At 35.4% G+C, this 23,357-nt stretch overlaps 1 protein-coding gene across 1 annotated transcript in view; it reads right to left on the bottom strand.

Annotated features, from left to right (window-relative positions):
- kis (chromodomain helicase DNA binding protein kismet) overlaps positions 1 to 23,357 on the bottom strand; it is a 1,089,809-nt gene that overhangs the window by 653,992 nt on the left and 412,460 nt on the right. Inside the window, 2 exon segments of the mRNA XM_090383876.1 lie at positions 5,202 to 5,320; positions 16,738 to 16,814. Coding sequence (XP_090240002.1) covers positions 5,202 to 5,320; positions 16,738 to 16,814 — 196 coding nt within the window.

The raw sequence follows: 23,357 nt of genomic DNA, 5'->3' as shown, positions 1-23,357 counted from the left end.
TAGAGGCATATGATGCAAGAAAGCAAGCTTATTCAGCATCAGCCAAAAAAAAAAAAAAAAAAAAAAAAAAACACTCCCATTTCACCCCTCCCTCCGTTCGAAATACCTGTCCAGTTGAGCTTTAAATTTGTTTAGGCTATCAACTTCAACAACAAGTGATGGAAGTCGGTTCCACCAACCAACCACCCGCTGGCCAAAGGCAAATTTCCGCACATCTATCCGACATCCGTCCTTCCTCAATTTGAATTTATGCCCTCTGAGGTGATTATTCTGAGCAAGATGAAGAATCCCATTGGCATTGAGCATGCTCAAACCATTCAAAGCCTTATACACCTCTATCAGATCACCTTGCCGGTGCCTAGTCTCCAGACTCTGTAATTTGCAAAACTTAAGCCTTTCTTCGTAAGAGCAACCCTTTGCTCCATTCACTAATCTTGTTGCCCTTCTCTGTACCCGTTCCAGCAGCTCTACATCCTTCTTGAAATGAGGCCTCCAGACCTGTATACAGTACTCAAGATGTGGCCTAACCATTGCCTTATACAAGGGAATAATCACCTCCTTATCCCTGCTAGAAAAATTCCTGTATATCATTGACAAGACACCATGAGCTACTCTTGCAGCTCGTCTGCACTGCTCAGAGAACTTCATATCTGCCTGCACAATTACTCCCAGGTCCTTTTCATTCTCCACCACTGTCAGTGTAGTACCGCAGAGTTGATACGTTGCTCTGGGATTACTGTTTCCCATATGTAGTACTTTACATTTGTCAATGTTAAACTTCATTTGCCACCTCTCAGCCCATCTGTTCAACCTTTCCAGATCCTATTGCAGCAGCATATAGTGTCCTTAACAACCCTGCCAACCTTTGTATCATCTGCAAACTTGGACATTAAACTTGATATCCCATCATCAATATCATTCATAAACACCGAAAACAACAACGGACCCAACACTGAACCCTGAGGAACTCCACTAATAACATTAGTCCACGTTGAGCAGTGTCCATTGATTACCACTCTCTGTCTTCTGCCACTCAACCATCCCCTTATCCATAGCAGCAATTTGCCTCCAATGCCACACTGTTCCAATTTGTGCAGCAGTCTTCCATGTGCAACAGTATCAAAAGCCTTTCTAAGATCCAAATATATAATATCAAAGTTATTCCCTGCATCCAGTTCTTTTGTGACTACATCATAGTATCCAATCAAATTGGTCAGGCAAGACCTGCCCTTAACAAAACCGTGCTGCGTCTGAGCTATAACTGAATTCTTGTCTAGATGATCCTGCAGTGTGTCTTTAACCAGTGCCTCCATTAATTTACCTGGAACAGAAGTTAAACTAACAGGTCTATAATTACTTGTGTCAGCCTTTGATCCTCCTTTGTGAATTGGGGTTACATTTGCACATCTCCAGTCTATGGGTACCTCCTCTGAGTCCAAAGAAGCTCTCATAATTATGGCTAGGGGTTTGCTTACTTCCTTTGCTGCCTCCTTTAATATAACTGGATAGATCCCATCCACCCCATGTGCCTTTTTTATGTTTATCCTCAACAATCTCTCCTCCACTTTCCTCTCAGTTATTACAAAATCATCCAGCTCACTGCCAATGTTTACTTTACCTACATCATTCTCCTTCCTGAATAACTCCTCATGCGTGAATGTAGATGCAAAATACTCGTTTAGATTGTTAGCCACCTGAGCAGGATCCTCAACTGTTGAACCATCAATATCCAGTGGACCAATCTGATTCATCCCTTTCCTTCTCGAGTTTAAATATGTAAAGAACTCTTTTCTGTTTTTCTTTGCATCCTTTGCCAAGGATTTTTCGAAGTCTGCCTTTGCCTGCCTAATCTCCTTTGTGACTTGGTTACAGACCAACTTATATCTACCATAGGCTTCCATGTCACCCATTAATTTGTATGTATCCCATGCATTTTTCTTCTCTGCCACGTCTCATTAGTTCATATGACAACCATTTAGGCCTAAACCTTGAACAATATTTCTTAGTTGGTATGTAAAGCCTGGTAGCCTCCAAGATTAGTTCCTTGAATGCTTCCCATTTTGAGTTTGCTGTTGGTAACATCATCAGTTGGTCCCACTGTATAGAATTTAAATACTGTCTCAGACCATCATAGTCGCCTTTACGAAAACAAAAACCCTTCCCTTTACCTCTGATGGTAGTTACCTCCTTGAGTAAATCCCACTTCAACACACTGTGATCACTGCCACCTAGTGGTTCATTTATCTGCAGATTCTTAATGCATGAAGAATCACTACTGATAATCAGATCAAGAGTATTGCTCCCTCTTGTTGCCTCATGAACATGCTGATGTAGAAAACAATCATCCAATAAATTCACAAAAGCCTTGCTAGTGTGCGAGTGACCAACCCACAAATTCCAGTCAATATCTGGGAAATTAAAATCCCCCATTATAAGACTCTCTGATTTACTGGCCCACTCTATTTCCCTGTACAATATCTTATTATACTCATCAGAGTCATTAGGCCTATAGCACACTCCAACTCTCAATTTTGATTTCCCTACGCTTATGTCACACTAAACTGACTCGACACTGCCCTGTCCATCAATGTCGACTGGCTTCACTTCCTTGGACTTTATGTGTTTCTTAATTAATAGCATAACCCCTCCTCCCCTCCTGTCCTGTCCTGTCTATCCTTTCTATACACATTGTATTCCCCAAATTCCAGTTCGCATTACTTATATCTGTGTGACACCACGTCTCTGATATCCCAACAATATCTGCCTTTGATGTTTTGAACAATACCTCAAATTCATCAAATTTATTTACCAAACTCCTAGCATTGGTGTACACGCAGGTACACGCAGATATCAGAGACTCCCAACAGTCTCTGAAATATCCTACATCTTGTTTTTCAGGCTTCTGCTCATTTCAATAGAAGCAGTGCAAGAATCACTTCCACCTCTGCCAGTGGCTACTGTTAATCTATTAGTCCTTGTATCCTCCCCAACTAGCAGTTTTCCGACCCACCTAACACTGCCTTGACAGCATCAGCAAAAATTCTTGCACCCTTTCTATTTAAGTGTATCCCATCCCTGTAGAAGCAATCTCTCCTGTTAACAAGTACAGTCCTGTGGTGTCTCAACCAGGGACCTTACAGGAGTTAAAGGATCTGCTGGTTATGCGTTGGTACCAGATACCACAAGACACATTTAGAAAACTTGTAGCATCCATGCCTCACTGGGTTTGAGCTGAATGAAACTTTTGTTTCAGTAAATCCAATCTTGAGTTTATTCTTACAATAGAAATGGAAAAAATAAATTACTGCCAAGAAAACTCATGCTGCTGTCAGTATTTCATGTGGTAATAAACTGCATGTTTTAAGGTAAATTAAAAAAGCAATATTTGCCCGATACGATGCAGCTGTGCACAGGACTCGCATGCAGATTTGGACATCTAATTTTAGGAAGAATGTAGATCTATAGGATAAAGGCAGAGAATAGTAAATAAGATTGGTCATGGAAAACATACGTATACTTACCAAGAAACACTGGGATTCTGCAAACTGCAACTTGGTATGGTGACCTAACTGAATGTTCACAGGTTTAAAAGTATCCAGTAAACTAAATACTGTTGGTACCTTAGGTCTCAAATGACATAGAAGAGCATAAATGTACACTGAAAAACAATGGTCACCTAAAAGATATGTGAAATTTGCCTTCAACCAGAGTAAATGAATGAAAATGGAATAAAAATATACCTAGCATTGGGAAATGAGTTGGATTTAAAAATATTAAAGAGACCATAAAAAAAATTAATCCATTTGTTTTTGACTGATATTGCATAATCTTGTTACATTGCATCATTTTGCCAGTACTAAATAAAATGCAAATGCTTTTTCACATGAAAATTTCTTCAGTGCATGTTACCATAAGCAATTACATAAATTCTGATCTTAACAAAAAAAAAAAAAAAAAAAAAAAACCATTAGAGCTCTAATGCATATTGCAACTTTCAGACATCTACTCCTCACTCAATAATGGAGTCCATATGTTGAAGAGAAAAAATAACCACAGTTTTTGAAAATTGAACTATTCAGGTTCAAGAATTTTGTTTCTCAGAATCGTATTACAATTAAATGATTTCCATATGGAAATAAAATTGTTTTATTTACTTCTTAGAATATTTACTATATACATCCTTTCAAAATCACAAAAGACATGATCTTAAGCATAACAAAATGAGTTGGGATTTATCCATAATCTTACTATGGAGATTATAAGAACAAAAGTGAAGATAACAGTAGTTTCATTTCTGAACAAAACTTTCTAGAGTTGTCATGTCTTGTGAACTATATCTGTCAATTGCCAATGTTCTCAAGTTATTTTATCAAAGTTACATCTAGGAAAAACCTGTTTTCAGAAAATGGAGGAATTACCTCACACTATAAAGCAGTACTGAGTGTCAATTTCAGAAACATAGTAGAATGAAATGTCAAACAAGTGTAGAAAAGGGAAGACCACAATGGCAACTCTGCTTAGCATGTCACCTATCATCACATGGACAGAGCTAACTCTCTTTATCCATGGTGGTGCTGATCCACTGGGATCTCGGATATCTATGATTTGAGGTGATGCAGATGCTGAATAACTGTTTGTGGTTAGAACAGTCGACCTGGTATAGCCAAGTGGTCAGCAGTAAGAGTGAATAGCACACGCTCTTTGAGTCAACTGTGGTTCAAGCCTTGACTGCTAAATAGAATTAATGATTATATTCGTGATTTATTGTAAACTTCTCTGACCTGGTGTCTGGGCTTGAGTATAAACAAGAATTTATTGAACATGAAGCGCAATGTCAGGTCTGAATCCAGAAAACTCAGGCAAGTGTTTCATTATCCAGTGAAACCCATTCCACTGCAGCTTACAGCATGTCAAGCATGCTATTAAGTATGTGTTTATATTTCAATGACTAGGTGATCATATGCTTATACACATGTATACATGTCTTTGTACAAAAATAAATGAGGTATACTCAAAATTTTTTTAAATTTTACTGACAATCCAAAATTTGTTACTGTGGAAATTTCTAAAGCCCTTCCTATAACAGATGACAATTAAGCAATTAATTTAAATAAGGTATACTTTTTTTTCCCCAATTCAAAACTAGAATTGTATACAGAATTTCAAAACTTTTGAAAGAAAATATATATATATATACTTACCTGTAAATCATTCTGAGGATTCCAGTCAGAATCAAAAATTATCACTGTATCTGCTGCAGTTAAATTTATCCCTAAACCTCCAGCTCGAGTACAAAGGAGAAAGACAAATCTGTCTGAATCTACATAAACAAAAATTGCAAATTTTGATATTCATTGAAGCATAAAGGTTTTTATTAAAAATACCATTCTAAGCATATAAAGATTATTCAAAGCTTCTGCGTGCTTAGAATGGCACAGCTAGATATTAAAAAATACAGGTCGACCGTCACTAATCCAGCATCGTTGGGACCTGTGGTGTGCCGGATTGATGAGTTTACCAGATCGGCGGTGGTTATTTTGGCACATACAGTTTACCCAACAGCTAACCAGTTGACTGCCAAGCTAGTTTAAGAAAAAAATTCCCCAGGGGCCAAAAAATATTTAGCAAATAATTTGATTAGTAATTCTAAAATAAATATTGTAATGTCAGTGTTGTTGTTTTTTCACTTCAAATATCAAAAAAAGAGTCTTTTTGTGTCGCATATGTGTGGCCGACGTGGCCCAGTAGGTTACTTTATTTCTTGAGAAGCTGTGTCGGCCACATACATGTGACGCTGTTATGGCACACATATGAAAGTTGTTTGTGATTAGTTTATTGCACGCGTGGCGAGTGCTGCTATAAAACTAATTGCAATAAAATAAATTCTCACATGTCACAATGTTTGTCAGTATTGTTAGAGATTTTGTGAAAACAAGTTCATTAGCGTACTGTATTATCCATCATATTGTGTTGTGTTTTTCTGCAAGTTTGTACAAGTGTATTGTAAAAAAAAAAAAAAAATCTAAAGAGGAATGGCTAAAAGAAAATTACTAAAATAAGAGGAACTGAGAGAAATTGCTGGAATTTACAACTAAGCAGAGTTAAACTTCTCACAGACACACTGCCGTCAAGTTTTTTTTCAGAAGTTCAACTTTTTCTGTTATGGACAATGTACGGTGTTTGCACTTTAACACCATAAGAGGCATTTTCTTTATGCATTGTAACCATGGCTGGCAGCTAAAAATGTGAGCAGGTTATAATAATAAATGCAGAAAAACAAGTAGGAACTGCTTGTCAGTGTTTACGAAATTTGAAATTAGGTTCACGGAAATTGTCTGAATTAGCAGTGGAACCGGATTACCAGCGGATGGATTAGCGATGGTCGACCTGTATAAGCAAGACAAAAAAAAAAGTATGTGATTACCAGAGATTTATTTTTATGGCCTTCAAATTGCAAAAAAATTGACTTTAATTAGGACTGAACAGGCAAGGTTTACAAGACCCATATGAACCTTTCATGCTAGACCACCCAATACGTTCAGCTGAAACTTTTTTTTTTGGCATACCTTCACCAAAAAATAAATAAAATAAAACTGTAATTTCTGTATTTAAAATTTGAGAAATCTCAATTAATTCAGCAAACAAGCAAAATGCAGGATAAAGTATGATACACAGCATAACTCATGACTATATGAATTAAGCCCAATCGTGGGTTTCAAATATACATTTGGCTTAGTGGCATGTTTCAATAGAAATTTCTGCACCATGTAGCCACATACAGTCAACATGAGTGAGTGCATGTGACTACGTGGTGCCAAAATTGTTGCAGGAAGTAAGAGAAGATGGATTTTCATGAACATTGCCTTTGGCTAGCAATGTGTAAATCATTGCCTGCCGTGGTGGATGCCTTAGTAAAGTTCAATGCTGGACTGGATAATCAGTGTTTGGTTATGGGGAAAGTACAAGTGATTTGGAATCCCCCCTTCTTTTATAGGAGTATGCAGAAAAAGACTGTTCCCTAAAATTACTTAGCCATTATAATATTAAACACTAATCAAGTTTTAAAATGTTTTTATGCATTTAGCAGCATTGTTAAAATGCTCTTAGCATTTTAACAATTCTTCTTCCAGTCACATAGCTCCCTGAGGAGCTGTTGTGGCCACCAACAAATTCCTACAACTGCATCGATCACGTGCTATATGAGCAGCATCGCAGTGTGTCATGCCCAGAAGTTCACTGATCCCGTCCTTCCACCTAGCTGCAGGTTCCTCTGCACCTCTTCCCTTCGGTTTTTCCTTCCATTATATTCTTCAACAGAAAGTTTTCCCTTCTTACTATATGACCAAAAAACTTAAGTTTTCTTTTGTTGATGCTATGAAGAAGAATTTTAGGCCTGCCAATTTTATTCAATACCTACTCATTTGTTCTTCGATCCAAGTAAGAAATACTCAGTATTCTCCTGTAACACCACATTTCAAATGCCTCAATTTTCTTCCTGTCAACTCTTTTCAGATTCCATCCTTCATATCCTTAAGTGGCAACTAGAAAAATTAAAAAATCAATGATTCTCAGTTTCGTCTTTAGGGGCAGATCATAATTTCTCCATAATTTTATCAGATCAGCGACCAACGTTTTAGCAATTGGCTATCGTCTCTTTACATCGTTTGAGCAGTCACTATTTTTATTTATTCTTGACCCTAGGTTCATCAACTTCTTCGATATTTTGCCCATTACCCTTCACCTTACTGGAATCAAGATTATCACCAATCACCATAATTTTAGTTTTACACACATTCAGAAACAATCCTTTTTTCTTACTACCTTCACACACTCTCCTCAGAGTTTCTTTAAGATGATCCTTAGAATTACAAATCAGCACAGTATCTTCTGCATAACGAAGGTTGTTTATCTTCAGTCCTCCAATTTTGATGCCAGTCTCTAAATCTTCTAAAGCTTCATGCATGATATCTTCAGCATAAAGATTAAAAAGATGAGGTGACAAAATACAGCCCTGGCTGCCTATTGTGAAAAAGTCTGTTTCCCATGTTCGTTCTCACAGTTCTTCCTGTTCCTGATAGCTTAATCAGCTGAATTATGTGGAAACCCATAATAGTCATTGTTTCCCATAATTTCTCATGTTGAACACAATCAAATGCTTTTGCATAATCTATAAAACACAAAATGACTGGAACATTGAATTCTTTGCATTTTTTTTTCTATAATCAGCCGTAGGCTTAAGATCTGATCTCTGGTTACTCTACCCCTTCTGAAACCTGCTTGCTCTTCTGGCATTTCTTCTTCAAGTTTTCTTGAGATTCTGTTCAATATTATTTTAAGAAGAATCTTGCTAGCATGAGAAATTAGTCTAATAGTCCTGTAATTGAGAAAATTTTCAGATCTTTTTTTGGTAAGGGGATGAAAATTGATTTCTTCCCATCTGCTGGCCACCGTCCCATTTCCCAAATTTTTAAAATCATTTTATGTAAAAACTCGGCACCCTTCAAACCTATAGCTTTATTCAATTCTGCTGGGATTTCATCGATTCCAGGTGACTTGCCACACATTAGTTCTCTGATGGCTTTTTCGACTTCTTCCTTCAGTGGAACTGGTTCAACATAACACTCTTGAAAAGGGGGGGGGGGGGTGGCAGATCATCAGTGCCAGCAGGTGCTCAGAAGAGCTGCTCACAGTATTCTTTCCACCTTCCTTTGATTGTGTTCTTCTCTGTTAAAATTTCCCTTTGGAGTCCTTAATTATATTAAGTTTTGGTCCGAACTTTGTCTTAAGGACTTAATTACGTCATACATCTTTTTAGTGTTGTTTCATTTGTTGTGGTATTCGATTTCTTTACACTTTCGATTGATATAATCCTGTTTGTCCTAGCTTAAACAGCGCTTGATGACTTTGCTTATTTCCTGATACTCTTCGTTTCCTTATACACCCTGGGCTTTTGCAGTTCTCTGTTCAATAAGTTTAAAAGTGGCTTCTGTAATCAAAGGCTTCCTGATATTTGAACTTTCTCTAATGTGTCTATTTGCTGAATCCTTAATAATGCTTTTTGTATTTTTCCACATTTGCTCAGGCAGTATCGTCATCTAGTTTAGCATTTTAACAATGCTATTATGTTAATTTCTTACTACTATTTGCATCATTCACATATACAACATGAAATTTTTAGAAATCTTCAAGTACCGTGTTAATAGACAAGAAAAGAATAGCGAAAGCTTAAAAAGCGGTAATCACCAAACTCGAACATCATCCCGATAAATGGCGCCTAATGCACCAAACAAATAGTATTATTAATACCAAACTTTCTTCCTGCTCTAATATAAAAAAAACAACAGCTTATGGATTTACACAAACTCAGTAAAACTTCTAACGTTATTATTCAAAAAGCTGATAAAGGTGATACGATCGTTATAATAGATAAAGACACCTACACCAAAAAATTGGAATCCATCTTAGCAGACCCAAACACATACATAAATGTTAATAACCATAACATCGTAAGACTCAAAAATAAACTCGACATAATTCTCAGGAAACTCAGGCAAAATAGGGAAATCAACCTTTCCATACTACAGCAAATTGGAATTCGCAATAACGTCCTCCCCCACATGTTTGGGATTATCAAGTTACACAAAGCTGACCACCCTTTAAGACCAATTGTATCATACAGCAATTCAGCTTTCGCTAATTTATCCTCCTTCCTGGTCAAAATTATAACGCCCCTTACTAAATTTTCCACATTCAAGATCAATAATACCAATCAAGCTTTTCAAAAAATTAATAATATCACAATATCCGATACAGACATCCTAGCTTCCTATGACGTTACTTCTCTTTACACAAATGTCCATATTCCATTTACTTTACAAGCCTTACACAAATTCTTAGAAACAGACGATACTTTAACAAAACGTACCTACCTTTCTATAGACCACATCCATGAACTCACCACCCTTCTATTAGAAGCAAGATTTTTTAGATTCAACGAAAAAATCTTCCAACAAATATTTGGCTTACCAATGGGACTAGGGATTTCGGCCCCATTATCCGAAATCTACCTAGCCGCCATTGAAAGCCAAATTCTACACCCCTTTCCCCCTGAACTAAAACTATACATGCGCTATGCCGACGACATTCTTGTAATAGGCAACAGATTCATTATTGATAACCTCTTCGTAAAACTTAACTCTGTACACGATAGACTTAAATTCACCCTTGAAATTGGACAAAATAATCAGATAAATTTCCTTAATCTCACTATCTATATAACAGGCACAAAATTAAATACGAAAATTTTCAGGAAAAATACAAACACCGATAAATACTTACATTTTGCTTCTCATCACCCTCTAAACACTAAAAAGGCAGTTTTATATAACCAAATTCACAATGCACTAAAGTACAGTTCCTTACCCACTGACCTTCACAATGAAATACAGTATATCACCGACAAATTTATATCCAGAGGTTACCCCCACCAACTTATTTTAAATACAATCCTTAATGCTAAAAATAAAATTAAATCTAACAACCCAACCAAAGACAAAAATAAAACAAACATCCGCATAGTCCTCCCTTACCACAATGAACTAGCAGGACAGTTCCGACGCCTATTTAACAACACTGATATCTCCCTTGTTTTTTCCACCTACAACAAATTAGGATCCTTCTTCAGCACCTATAAAGACACATACAAATATCCTACAAACGACCTTAATAATATTATATACCTCATTAATTGTCAACCAAACTGCAACACATGTTATATCGGAAGTACCACTACTAAATTTGGCTCATCAAAAACATCCAACACCCGTGCATACTACCATTTCCATAGTCTCATGTCTAACCAATCTGTCACAGAACTTACAACTCATGCCCAGACTCACAACCACAACCCGCTCATCGACTCTGCCATTTCCATCATTAAACTAAAATCCAGCTACAGAATACTTCAATACGAAGACCTAATTATTGAATGGTACAAGCACCACTCTAACCTCAAAATTCTAAATTCTAAACTCCCCTCCAATCTTTCCCCAATTTGGAACCTCTCGAGATTAAAGTTCCCACATGTCAAAAAAGGCATCATGAGAGTATAATTTTTTATTCTTAAAATACCATGCGCGTTCTCTCCCCACACGTTGCCAACTGAAGACGTTCTTTAACTAACGAAAGTCCTCGTAAAGACTATTGGCTTCACCGGATTCACTTACATAGTTTTTAATTATTCTTCTTTTCTTTTATTTCGATGACAACCAAGGATTGGATATGTACACTTCTATTTCCTTGCGTCTATTTAACTCAGTCAACTTTTACCTACTTCCCTCCCTTTTAATTTTTCAATTTCACAATTCAACTTAAACATTAACCACGCTACCTAAGTAAACCATCGCAGATTAATTTCAAGGTGAGTACCGCTTTTTAAGCTTTCGCTATTCTTTTCTATACACAACATTTATGACGCAGTGTAAATTTTGCCAAAAATACAAATGAATTCATGTGTACAGCACCTTATGAAAAACTTCAAATACTTCAAAATGTGGAATACGTAAATAATTATCCATCTTATAGGATAAAAATTTTTAGTGTTCCTAAAAATTTCTGAATTATTTCTATTCTGGCTACACGTAAATGAATTTTTTTCAAATGAGGTCAGTATATTTCTCAAAAATTACGAAATACAAAAAGGAGATAGGGTAAACTTGAAGGGGGATGATTTTAGCAATCAGTCCATGTCCAGACAGTAATCTCAAGCAGACAGAGTAGGTCACACCACCCAAAATTATTAGTAACAGGTTAAAAAAAAAAAAAAAAAAAAAAAAACTGTTCATTTGCCCATTCCCTCAAATAACTTGTCCAAACCTTCCTTTATTGAAACTACTTATTCCTACAAAACTATGGAACAAGTTTATTCCAACAACTGATTATTCTTATTACTAAATGCAAATTTCTGTCCACATACATTTGCAGCCATCCTTATCGAATTTAAATTTATGCCCCATTGTGTTTTAATTTCAGAAGGCCCAAAGATGCCAACAGCATTTAATTTACTTAACCCTTTTAAGAGCCCTATACATTCAATTAAGTCAAGCACCTTATTTGTAGTGCAGAAAGAAGTTCATGTCAGACTGCACAATTACTCTAAATCCTCTTTCACGCCCCACTACTTTAGTTTTTATCAGTACAAGATTCATCATCATCATCAGCCATTTTCAGTCCACCAGGATGAAGGCCTCTCCAGCAACTTTCCAGTTCCTTCTGTTTTGAGCACTGCCCATCCATTTACTACCCAAAAACTCATGAATTTCATCTATCCATCTCCGCCTTTGTTTTCCAGGTTTTCTTCTAGCTCCTCTTGGGTACCATTCTGTTATTTTCTTAGTCCATCTGTCATCATGTCTTCGAGCTATGTGTCCTGCCCAAGACCATTTTAGTTCTTTAGTTTTGATAAGAATGTCCTTTACTTGAGTTTGCTGCCTAATCCATGTTTCTCTTCTTATCTAACAGTCTGATTCCCAATATAATTCATTCCATTCTTTGCTGTGTAGTTCTCAGCTTCTCTTCCATTCTTTTGGTGAGTGCCCAAGTTTCACTTCCATAAGTTATTTATTTTTTTTTTTTTGGTAGTTGTTGGCACATAGGCTTCTGTGGCCATAATGCACCTCCCAAGGTTTTTGCAGTACTTTGATCCAAGCCCGAAGCGGGAATTGAACCCGCGACCTTTGGGTTGCCAGGCAGGCACTTTACCCACCAGGCTAGCCCGGTCGGCTCCATAAGGCATGGTGGGGAGTATACATTGATTCATTATTTTACGTTTCAAACAAACCGGGATATTGCTCTTCAGTATGTGACTATATTTCCTGAATGCTATCCATCCAAAATTTATTCTTCTCTTGACTTCCAGCCATTTATCATTATTACAGCTAATAACTTGTCCCAGATAAGTATATGACTCCACCTTTTCAATTACTGCTCCTTCAATCATTATTTCCCTTTGTGGCATACTTGTTCATCATTACTTTTGCTTTAGCCATATTCATCTTTAGTCCAAAATCCTTACTAACTGTGCATAACTGATTAAGATTTTTCTCTAATTCTTTGGGATCGTGGCTTATGACCACAATGTCATCTGCAAATCGTAAAGGTTTAGGTACTCTCCATTCACATTGACTCCTTTCTGTGACCAGTCTAATCCTCTGAAAGCTTCCTCAAGGGCAGCAGTAAACAGCTTCGGAGATATTGTGTCTCCTTGTCGAACTCCTTTCTCAATTTTAAATTTGCTACTGTCTTTGTCTAGTCTAATAAAGGAGGTAGCACTCTCATATATTTTCTTCAAAATCATAATATATGGGGTATCTATGCCTTGTCTTTCCAGTGCCCGAAACATTGCCTTATGCCGTATGGAGTCAAATGCCTTTTCATAATCCACAAATGCCAGGCATAATGGTGTTTTATATTCATTTGCTTTCTCCATTAGCTGTGATATTACGTGAAGGTGATCCATAGTTGAGAATCCTGTCCCAAAGCCAGCATGCTCTTTCAGTTGATTCTCATCAAGTATTCTTTCTAATCTGTTAGTGATGACCCTTGTGAACAACTTGTAGATGTGGGATAACAAGCTAATTGGTCTATAATTTCCAATTTCTGATTTATCTCCTTTCTTATGCGGCAAAACTATGATTGCATTATTCCACTGCTTAGGCGTCACACCTTTTCTAATGCACTTTGTGCAGAGCCTTGCCAGTTTTTGTGTTATGTATCTTCCTCCCAATTTTAACAACTCTACAGTAACTTCATCTTCCCCTAGGGCTTTCCGATTCTTCATTTTCTTCAATGCATGTTTTACATCATCAGGAAGAATATCGGGTATGTCGTATGTGTTGCTACTTTGCAATCGATCTTCCCCACTGCTGGCATCATTCCCCTGCTCCTTGTATAATTCTCTATAGTAGTCTTCTGCTATTTGAATTATGCCTTCTCTGCTGCTTATAAGTACACCATCGTTATTCTTCAGTTTCAGTATCATTTGTCTTTCTGTATTACTGCTCATGGCTGCTGATTTAAATCCTTTGTTTTCCCTTAATGCTTGTTCTGCTTTTCTTGTGTTAAATCTTCTTATGTCCTCTCTGAGTCTCTTTCTAATGGCTTTGCATAACTCAGTATACTCAATTTTCTCCCTGTCAGTGTTTTTCTTGCTCTTCATTTGTCATCTTTGGTTCATCATGACAAGTGTTTCTTGACTAATTTTTTCTTTTTGGATTTTTTGGTTTCCCTATAGGTTTCTTGGGCCTTATCACTTTCAGAAAGTTGTAATATTCCTCGTCGATATCTTGGTCCTGAGCAGTCTGCAGAAGCTCAAACTTGTAATAAGTTCCAGTACATACTGCTTTTTCTCCTCCTCTGTTATCTCAAAGACCTTTGTATTATTTACTCGAGTCAGTTTTTTCCTTTCCTTTCCTACATCTATATCAAGTGTACATCTTACCATTCTGTGATCATTTCCAACATTTAACTTATTCAGGACGGTAACATCATTCACCATATATCCTCTGTTAGTGAGGATGAAGTCGATTTCATTACTTGTTAATCCCTTTGGACTCTTCCATGTCCACTTTCTGTTCACCCTTTTCTTGAAAAGTGTTCATTACTGACAGTCCTTGAGATTCTGCAAATTCCACAAGTCTTTCACCTCTTTTATTTCTTTCACCAATTCCAAAATTTCCTATAGTTCTCTTTCTGCGCTGTTTTGCCTTTTCCCAACCTTAGCATTGAAGTCCCCCATAATAGTAGTGTAGTGGGTTTTCTGCTCATCTAGAAGACTCAATTTTGGTGTACATTTCTTCAACCTCTTATTATGGCTAGATGTTGGTGCATAAATCATTATAATCTTTAGCTTGTACCTCTTAGAAATCTTGAGTATTAGTCTTGACACCCTTGGTGATGTACTTTTGAATTCCAAAATGTTGTTTTTAAAATCTTTATGGACCAGAAACCCAACTCCACCTTCACTCCTTTCACTGTTTCCATTGGTGTACAGCAGATTTCCACTTGATAAACTTATAAGTGATTCATTTCTTCTTCTTGTTTCAGCCAAACCGAGTACGAGATTAGTACTCCTCAAATAGTATGTTACTCTGGGATTACTACTAATCAAATGCAGTAGCTTGCACTTATCACCATTAAACCTCAATTTTACAGCCTGCCTGCTCTCTGTATGCCCCAATTAATTTGTTGCTCATCTCTGTACTATTTCTAATATATGTCCTTCCTAAAATCAGATTTCTAAATGTATATAAAACAAGCATTCCAGATGTGGCCCAACTGCAGCTTCACGCAATGAGGTAATCACCTCGTTGTGCCTGCTGGAAAATTTCCAGAATATTACTGATACAAGCACATCAGCTGTTCCAGCAGCTTATTTGCACACTTTTTCCATACTCCACAACTTTCAGTTTGGTACTAGCAAAATGACATATTATTCAGTAATCCCAGAATAATATACTGAAATGCAGTACACACCCTGCATTTGCCATTTTACAGCAATCTGCTTAATTTATCTACATCGTCTTGAAGCAGCATATCCTGCAAACTATCATTAACCAAAGTGCCCATCATTCAAACTTGATACATTAGTGATTTATCTGTACTGATGCACTGCCCTCAACCTATGTTTGTCAGGCGAAGTCATTGCTTTTGGCAACTCCCTGTTTCAGACTTTACTGAAATCTAAGTAAATGATGACAAATTATTCTTTACATCCATTTCCTTCCTGACAACCTCATAGTACCTAATCACATTTGTGATTCATGATTTCCCTCTAAAGAAACCCAAGCTGTGATTGCCTTCTAACTCCACTCCGATCAAGATGATCTGGCATTACTCATTTAACTAATGATTCCATTATTTTCTTTACTATACAGGTTATTCCTAGTTCATTACCACCACACAACATGCAACTCTGTACACAAATAAATATCAGTACAGATCTAAAAGAGCTGGGAGACTTGGTCTAGAGTGCATAAATTGCAAAGAATAAGAACAAGTGTCAGGATGATATTTAATCTCTCTCTGGAAGAGTCTAATGAATTATGACAGCAAATATTTGATGACAAGCTAATTAGAATATATGAATAGACAGAACAGTAGGAAGTTTCTTTTAGAAAGTGATTTGTTAATTACTGCAATAAGTTACCTATCTGCTCACAGCTTCAGAAAATTCAAACTTCAGCATAGAGTTTGAAGACACAGTTATAATTTTTTTTATTTTACTGGTGCAGCAAACAGCTTGGGTCTTCTATGGGCCACATGGCTAACAGTTATGCCAATACTAAAAACAATTCTGTAAATAAATGCTTTGTGCCTGAGTTTCTATTATGACCAACAACCCAAAGTTGGAAAAAAATTAAATAATTTGATTAATACATGGTTTAATTTTTCTTGAAAAGCAATTAGTGCTAAGCCACAACATGTCAAAAATATGAGAGCACAGAGAATCAATATTTTAAGAATGATGATCATGGCAAATGTTTTTTCATTAAGAGGGGATAACAGCCTCTAATCCTCCACCTATATAGGTAATAACTGAAGAAAAAAATATATGGAAAACAAAATTTGAATGATTTGTTTTCAGAATTTACTAATCAGCACTAAAAAATGTCTCTCCTATGGAGAAATTTTAAACATCTCAGAAGAATGGGTGGGGGATGATTAAAATAAAAATCTTACCAGGTTTACAGAAACGATCAATTGCAGCTTGCCTCAAATTTCCTCTTACACGTCCATCAATTCTTTCATAGGGATATCTGTGAAACAAAAACAAATCAACAAAAAAAAAAAATAAATAAATAAATTGTTGTCTGAAAATGTATTCCATTTTTATTGTCAAATCATAAATTTTTATTTACCTTACCTTCCACACAGGGTGTTTCAATTAAAAGGTGCACAGGGATCTATCTCACTTATTTTTAGGTTTCAGCTATTTGTCTTTTAAGCTATTTGTTTAAGCTATTGTCATCTGTCATATTTGGACTAAATTTTTGAACTGGATGTTAAAAATTGGACAAGTATTAAAATCCAGATTTTATGTTCTGTAATTTTTACAGAACATTTAAAGTGTAATTAACTACACTTTTTTCCAATGGGAAAGTTGTTCCCCACCTTTAGTTTAGTCTATATATGCCATTGGCTACATCAAAAATGAACATAAAGTGATTTCATTTAAAATAAAAAGTTTAGATGATGTTTTCAGACTAAACCAAAAATGGTAAACTACTGTCTCATTGAGAAAAAAAACAAGTTAATTTAGGAACATTTTAATTTACAAATAAAAAAAATACAGCATCAAATACAGTAATAAATGTCCAAATTTTAACATCAAATTCAAAAATTTTTACCCAAATATGACAAAAAAAGGTCTGCATGACACCTAAAGGTAATCAAGGTAGAAAAGAAAGGTAAAAAAATAATCAATATAAACATGAAAAGACTCATTAGTAAGTAAGAATGTCAGCATGACACATCTAATATTAAAGCCTATGCATCAGTTTATATAGGATGAAACAGTTAAGCAAAATTTTTATTTTACATTTCCAACATTTTTATTTTGGAAATATTATCCAAAGTAAGAACTAATGAAAATAGGGATCAAAATATATAGCACATGAATAAATATCAACAATGAAAAATAATATGAACTTTTAACAATATTCAAAATAAACAAATGTACAAAATTCTCTTATTGGTAACTGATTTGTAGAATAATAAGATAAATTTACCTCAAATATGATACGTAGAAATCTCCCTAACGACACTCTCCAGCGAATAAATGAAAATAAAATTAACACAAATTAATACAGTAATAAAATTAATGAAAAAACAAATTAAAACAAGTTCAATGCAAATTTTGAAAAATTTTTGAAAAGTCTTCCCTTCCTAAAGCTAACAGGGCTATTCAACGATATGTTTTGATCACAGGAATGGAAATTACTGAGTACGTGTGAGTCGGAATCTTAAATAGAGAAACTATTTGTCTTCACACATGAGCATAAAAGACCACGAATCAGAGATTAGATATTATTATTATCCATATGATGCAAGGAGGCCTGAGGGTTTTGCTGCACCAGCCAAAATATAAAAAAAATAAAAAATTTGATTTACCCTGCGACCCAGAGAGAGAGAGAGAGAGAGAGAGAGAGAGAGAGAGAGAGAGAGAGAGAGAGAGAGAGAGAGAAGTAGAAGGAAACCACCAAGAAAGAGAAGAATGATGATATCCAGCTCAGGACCCTGGGTGTGCCTAGCCCATACTCACCAGATGTGAGCCCCTGGGGTAATATGGACAACAAGCATTAACAGAATTCTCATATAATTTAATTTTGATGGTTTCTGCAATAAATATTCTAGTATAATTACGTTGGACATTTATGTATTTTGGCCTCATTAAATAAAACTGTATGGTTTTCATTAACGGCATGAAAGGCCAATTCTGATGCTGCTGAACGAGAAGCAGCTCACACGTACTCGGTAATTTCCATTCCTGCGATCAAGACATAGGGTTGAAAAGCCCTGTCAGTTTCAGGAAGGGAAGACTTTTTTTCAAAATTTGCATTGAACTTGTCTTAGGTGATTAATTGTTTTTTAATTAATTTTATTACTGTATTAATTTGCATTAATTTTATTTTTGTTTATTTGCTGGAGCGTGTCATTAGGAAGTGTTCTACATATCATATTGAGGTATATTTCTCTTATTCTTCTACAAATATTAAAATACAATGTAGACTGTATTAAGTAATATAACTCTGTCTTATAGTAATTTTATCATACTGTACTTTTCTTCATCTTTTAAAAGGAAGCAGAAATTTTTAACAATTAAATCGAAGATTGAGATTTTAAACAGACTTTCAAAGAGAGGAAGTGGATCTTCGTTAGCAAAATTTTAAGAGGTTGGTAAGTCCACCATAACAGACATTAAAACGAGAAAAAATTTTAAATTTGGCATCGAAACGTGATTCAGACAGTGCAAAAAAAAAAAAAAAAAAAAGAAAAAGAAAACTATGAGAACAGCTAATGACAGATCCCTTGAAGAGGCCGTTTATTTGTAGTTAACACAAAAATGAAGTTTAGAACATATATCTGGACCTTTGTTGCATTAAAATTGCTGGATTTTAACAAAAAATTGGGCAGTCACTCAGATTTTAAGCCAGTGTTTTTATTTCTAAGCATTTTTTTTTAGTTTCCAGAACAGTATTTTCAATAAGTTTAAAAATCTGAACATATCGGAAATCTGAAGTACCCCCAGTCCAAATTAATTCGGATTATCGATGCTCTAGTGTATGAGCAATTGCAAGAGATAAAAGGACTTAAAGTTGCAGAGATCATCTTTAAAATTCTTCCTCCTTCCACTCACGAAAACAAATAAGGTGACTTAGTTTTTTCTTAATTTTAAGAATAATTAATGGCTGTGAATTGAATATATACATTGGAGTAAAGTTTTCAAAGCTTTATTGTCAAGAATAAACACTGTTTACATATATATTCTGAAACATAGCCTGAGATTTATTCCTTTATATCAGAATAAAATCAGCACAACAAAATAAAAGCAATCTTCTGCACATTCTAAAACTAGCATAAACCAAAATCTACTTTTACTTGAGGCATATGAAGCACCAAATTCAACCAAACTTCTGATTATTATTACAAGTATTAATTATTTAAAATTAACAATATTACTTTTCTCTTGAAGTATCTACTTTCCAAAATTCTTTCTAAATAAATTCTCATTGTCAGCTTAAGATTCTAAGCAAGAACATGTTCCAGAGTCAATATACTGGGACACACATGTTGTATAAGTCATGTGAACAGTGTTTCCTTTATTTAATGACGGCCATTGTGGTTTCCAAACAGTTTAATTATAGTACAGGCAGTTTTATGCAATGAAACATTAAAAAAATAAAAATAAAAAATCAAAAAAATAATAATAAAAATACAATCAGACACTTCTGAACAAAAGTATGTACAATTGACTTGTAGAATTTACATTAATTTCTTTTTAATTATCATAATTAGAAATGATTGCCAGTCTCCCGATTATAACTGTTTAGGCCAAACATCAAATATGATATACAGCCAGCATAAAGTTTAGCTTATAAAAGCTAAAAATTGATAAATTAATGCATATTTTCGGAATTAATTCTAATCAGTGGACTTCGAAGAGCTTAACTTTTAAATGTGTGGAGATTTCTAGAATGAGTCAGTGCTCATGATCAGATCACAGGTATTGTTTTCTTTCTGGCTTCTCCAATATGCTGGTATAAAAAAACAAGTGATCCAGTAAATCCATAAATGTTCTTCTACTGAGTTAGTGACCATCCCACAAGTTCCCACATATACATGGAAAGTTAAAATTACCCATAACAGATTTAATTCACTGACTCACTATTTGTACGTACGTATGACATTATACGTATGACAATCAACTGGCCTATAAACATCCTCTTACTGTCTCCCCCCCCCCACACTTTCTGAAGGCATTATTACATTAAAATTCTGCATTCCCTATGTCAGACTGGCAGCATATTTCTGATATCCCTAAAATGTTTGCATTTCATAACTTAATTTTCTCAAATATAATTTAAAATTTAAATTCAACTATCTCAAATTTATATACTATGTTCTGACATTAGTACAAGTCCTTCAAACCTGCCTCAAACCTCTTGCTTTTTAGGCTAGTGCAAGAATCAGTTTTGCTTTGCTTATGACTGCTATTGAGTCAGTATATCCTATACAACCAGTAGTTTTATAACCAATTTGTTGATAGCATCAACAAATATTTCTGCAATCATTTCTCTAGAGATTTCTGTTTACAATTAGAGAGAGAACTGTTATGTAAAGGAATGCCTTTTGAGAACAAAAAGTATAACCCTTAATGTGCTGTTAGCAAACTTCACTCAATGCAAAAATGACCAATAGTCTCTGGATTTTACACAAGCTATCAAAGAACAATGAATAAAAGTTTTTATTAAAAACAGGGTGTTGCATTCTAAGAAGATGGTTACAAAGATCTATCAAATTAACAAATCTCAAAACCAATCCACCAATGACAACTGACACCAGCTGTTCATGTTTTTGGAAAACAGATGCTTTTCTAATGCCTTAATGTGTTGATTTTGTCCTTTAGAAGACATCCAAAAACAGATAACATGCACGATAACCAGGCTATTCTTATCAATTGACAAAATATGAGAAAAAAATCAAATGAGCATATGATAATTCATACGTTCCTTTATTGTGAGCAGCAAGTATTCCTTCCAGAATTTGGAAAACACAGCTAATCAGAATGACAGGACAATAATTCCTAGAAGTCTGCTTTCTTTCTGCCTTAAAAAAAGGCAATCAAATTTACCTTTTGGCAGGAGTCTGAAAACTTTTGTTCAAAAAAATACTTAGGCATAATAAGCAGATGATCCATATTGAAAAAAAAAAAAAAAAAAAAAAAAAAGTTTAATAATTTCATAACAGAGGTTACCTGGTTCAATAACATTGGCTTTAGAAAAACTGTGCAGTTTTCAACTAACGCAGTGCTAATATCTTGTTGTAGCCACCACCCCACCCCTCAGAAGAGAGATTTATATATAGCCTGCTTTGCACTTTTTGGTTTCAGGACTGGAAACTCTAGGAAGAAGGATATTCTTGAAGAATATCGGAAATTTTTCCCCTTAACAATCATCATCATCATCAGCCATTTTCAATCCACTGCAGGATGAAGGCCTCTCCAGCAACTTTCCAGTTCCTTCTGTTTTGAGCACTGGCCATCCATTTACTACTCAAAAACTCATGAATTTCATCTATCCATCTCCGCCTTTGTCTTCCAGGTTTTCTTCTAGCTCCTCTTGGGTACCATTCTGTTATTTTCTTAGTCCATCTGTCATCATGTCTTCGAGCTATGTGTCCTGCTCAAGACCATTTTAGTTCTTTAGTTTTGATAAGAATGTCCTTTACTTGAGTTTGCTGCCTAATCCATGTGTTTGTCTTCTTATCTAACAGTCTGATTCCCAATATAATTCGTTCCATTATTTGCTGTGTAGTTCTTAGCTTCTCTTCCATTCTTTTGGTGAGTGCCCAAGTTTCACTTCCATAAGTCATGGTGGGGAGTATACATGATTCATTATTTTACGTTTCAGACAAACTGGGATATTGCTCTTCAGTATGTGACTATATTTCCTGAATGCTATCCATCCAAAATTTATTCTTCTCTTGACTTCCAGCCATTTATCATTATTACAGCTAATAACTTGTCCCAGATAAGTATATGACTCCACCTTTTCAATTACTGCTCCTTCAATCATTATTTCCCTTTCCGTGGCATACTTGTTCATCATTACTTTTGTTTTAGCCATATTCATCTTTAGTCCAAAATCCTTACTAACTGTGCATAACTGATTAAGATTTTCCTCTAAATCTTTGGGATCGTGGCTTATGACCACGATGTCATCTGCAAATCGTAAATGGTTTAGGTACTCTCTGTTCACATTGACTCCTTTCTGCGACCAATCTAATCTTCTGAAAGCTTCCTCAAGGGCAGCAGTAAACAGCTTCGGAGATATTGTGTCTCCTTGTCGAACTCCTTTCTCGATTTTAAATTTGCTACTGTCTTTGTCTAGTATAATACAGGATGTAGCACTCTCATATATTTTCTTCAAAATCATAATATATGGAGTATCTATGCCTTGTCTTTCCAGTGCCCGAAACATTGCCTTATGCTGTATGGAGTCAAATGCCTTTTCATAATCCACAAATGCCAGGCATAATGGTGTTTTATATTCATTTGCTTTCTCCATTAGCTGTGATATTAAGTGAAGGTGATCCATAGTTGAGAATCCTGTCCTAAAGCCAGCTTGCTCTTTCGGTTGATTCTCATCAAGTATTCTTTCTAATCTGTTAGTAATGACCCTTGTGAACAACTTGTAGATATGGGATAACAAGCTAATTGGTCTATAATTTCCAATTTCTGATTTATCTCCTTTCTTATGCAGCAAAACTATGATTGCATTATTCCACTGCATAAGCATCACACCTTTTCTAATGCACTTTGTGAAGAGCCTTGCCAGTTTTTGTGTTATGTCTCTTCCTCCCAATTTTAACAACTCTACAGTAACTTCATCTTCCCCTAGGGCTTTCCGATTCTTCATTTTCTTCAATGCATGTTCTACCTCATCAGGAAGAATATCGGGTATGTCGTATGTGTTGCTACTTTGCAATCCATCTTCCCCACTGCTGGTATCATTCCCTCACTCCTTGTATAATTCTCTATGGTAGTCTTCAGCTATTTCAATTATGCCTTCTCTGCTGTT

Source organism: Mastigoproctus giganteus, chromosome 10 (genome assembly GCF_048544385.1).
Source record: "Mastigoproctus giganteus isolate SK-2022 chromosome 10, ASM4854438v1, whole genome shotgun sequence".
NCBI lineage: Eukaryota > Metazoa > Arthropoda > Arachnida > Uropygi > Thelyphonidae > Mastigoproctus > Mastigoproctus giganteus.
This window is presented reverse-complemented; position numbering and strand designations above follow the sequence as displayed.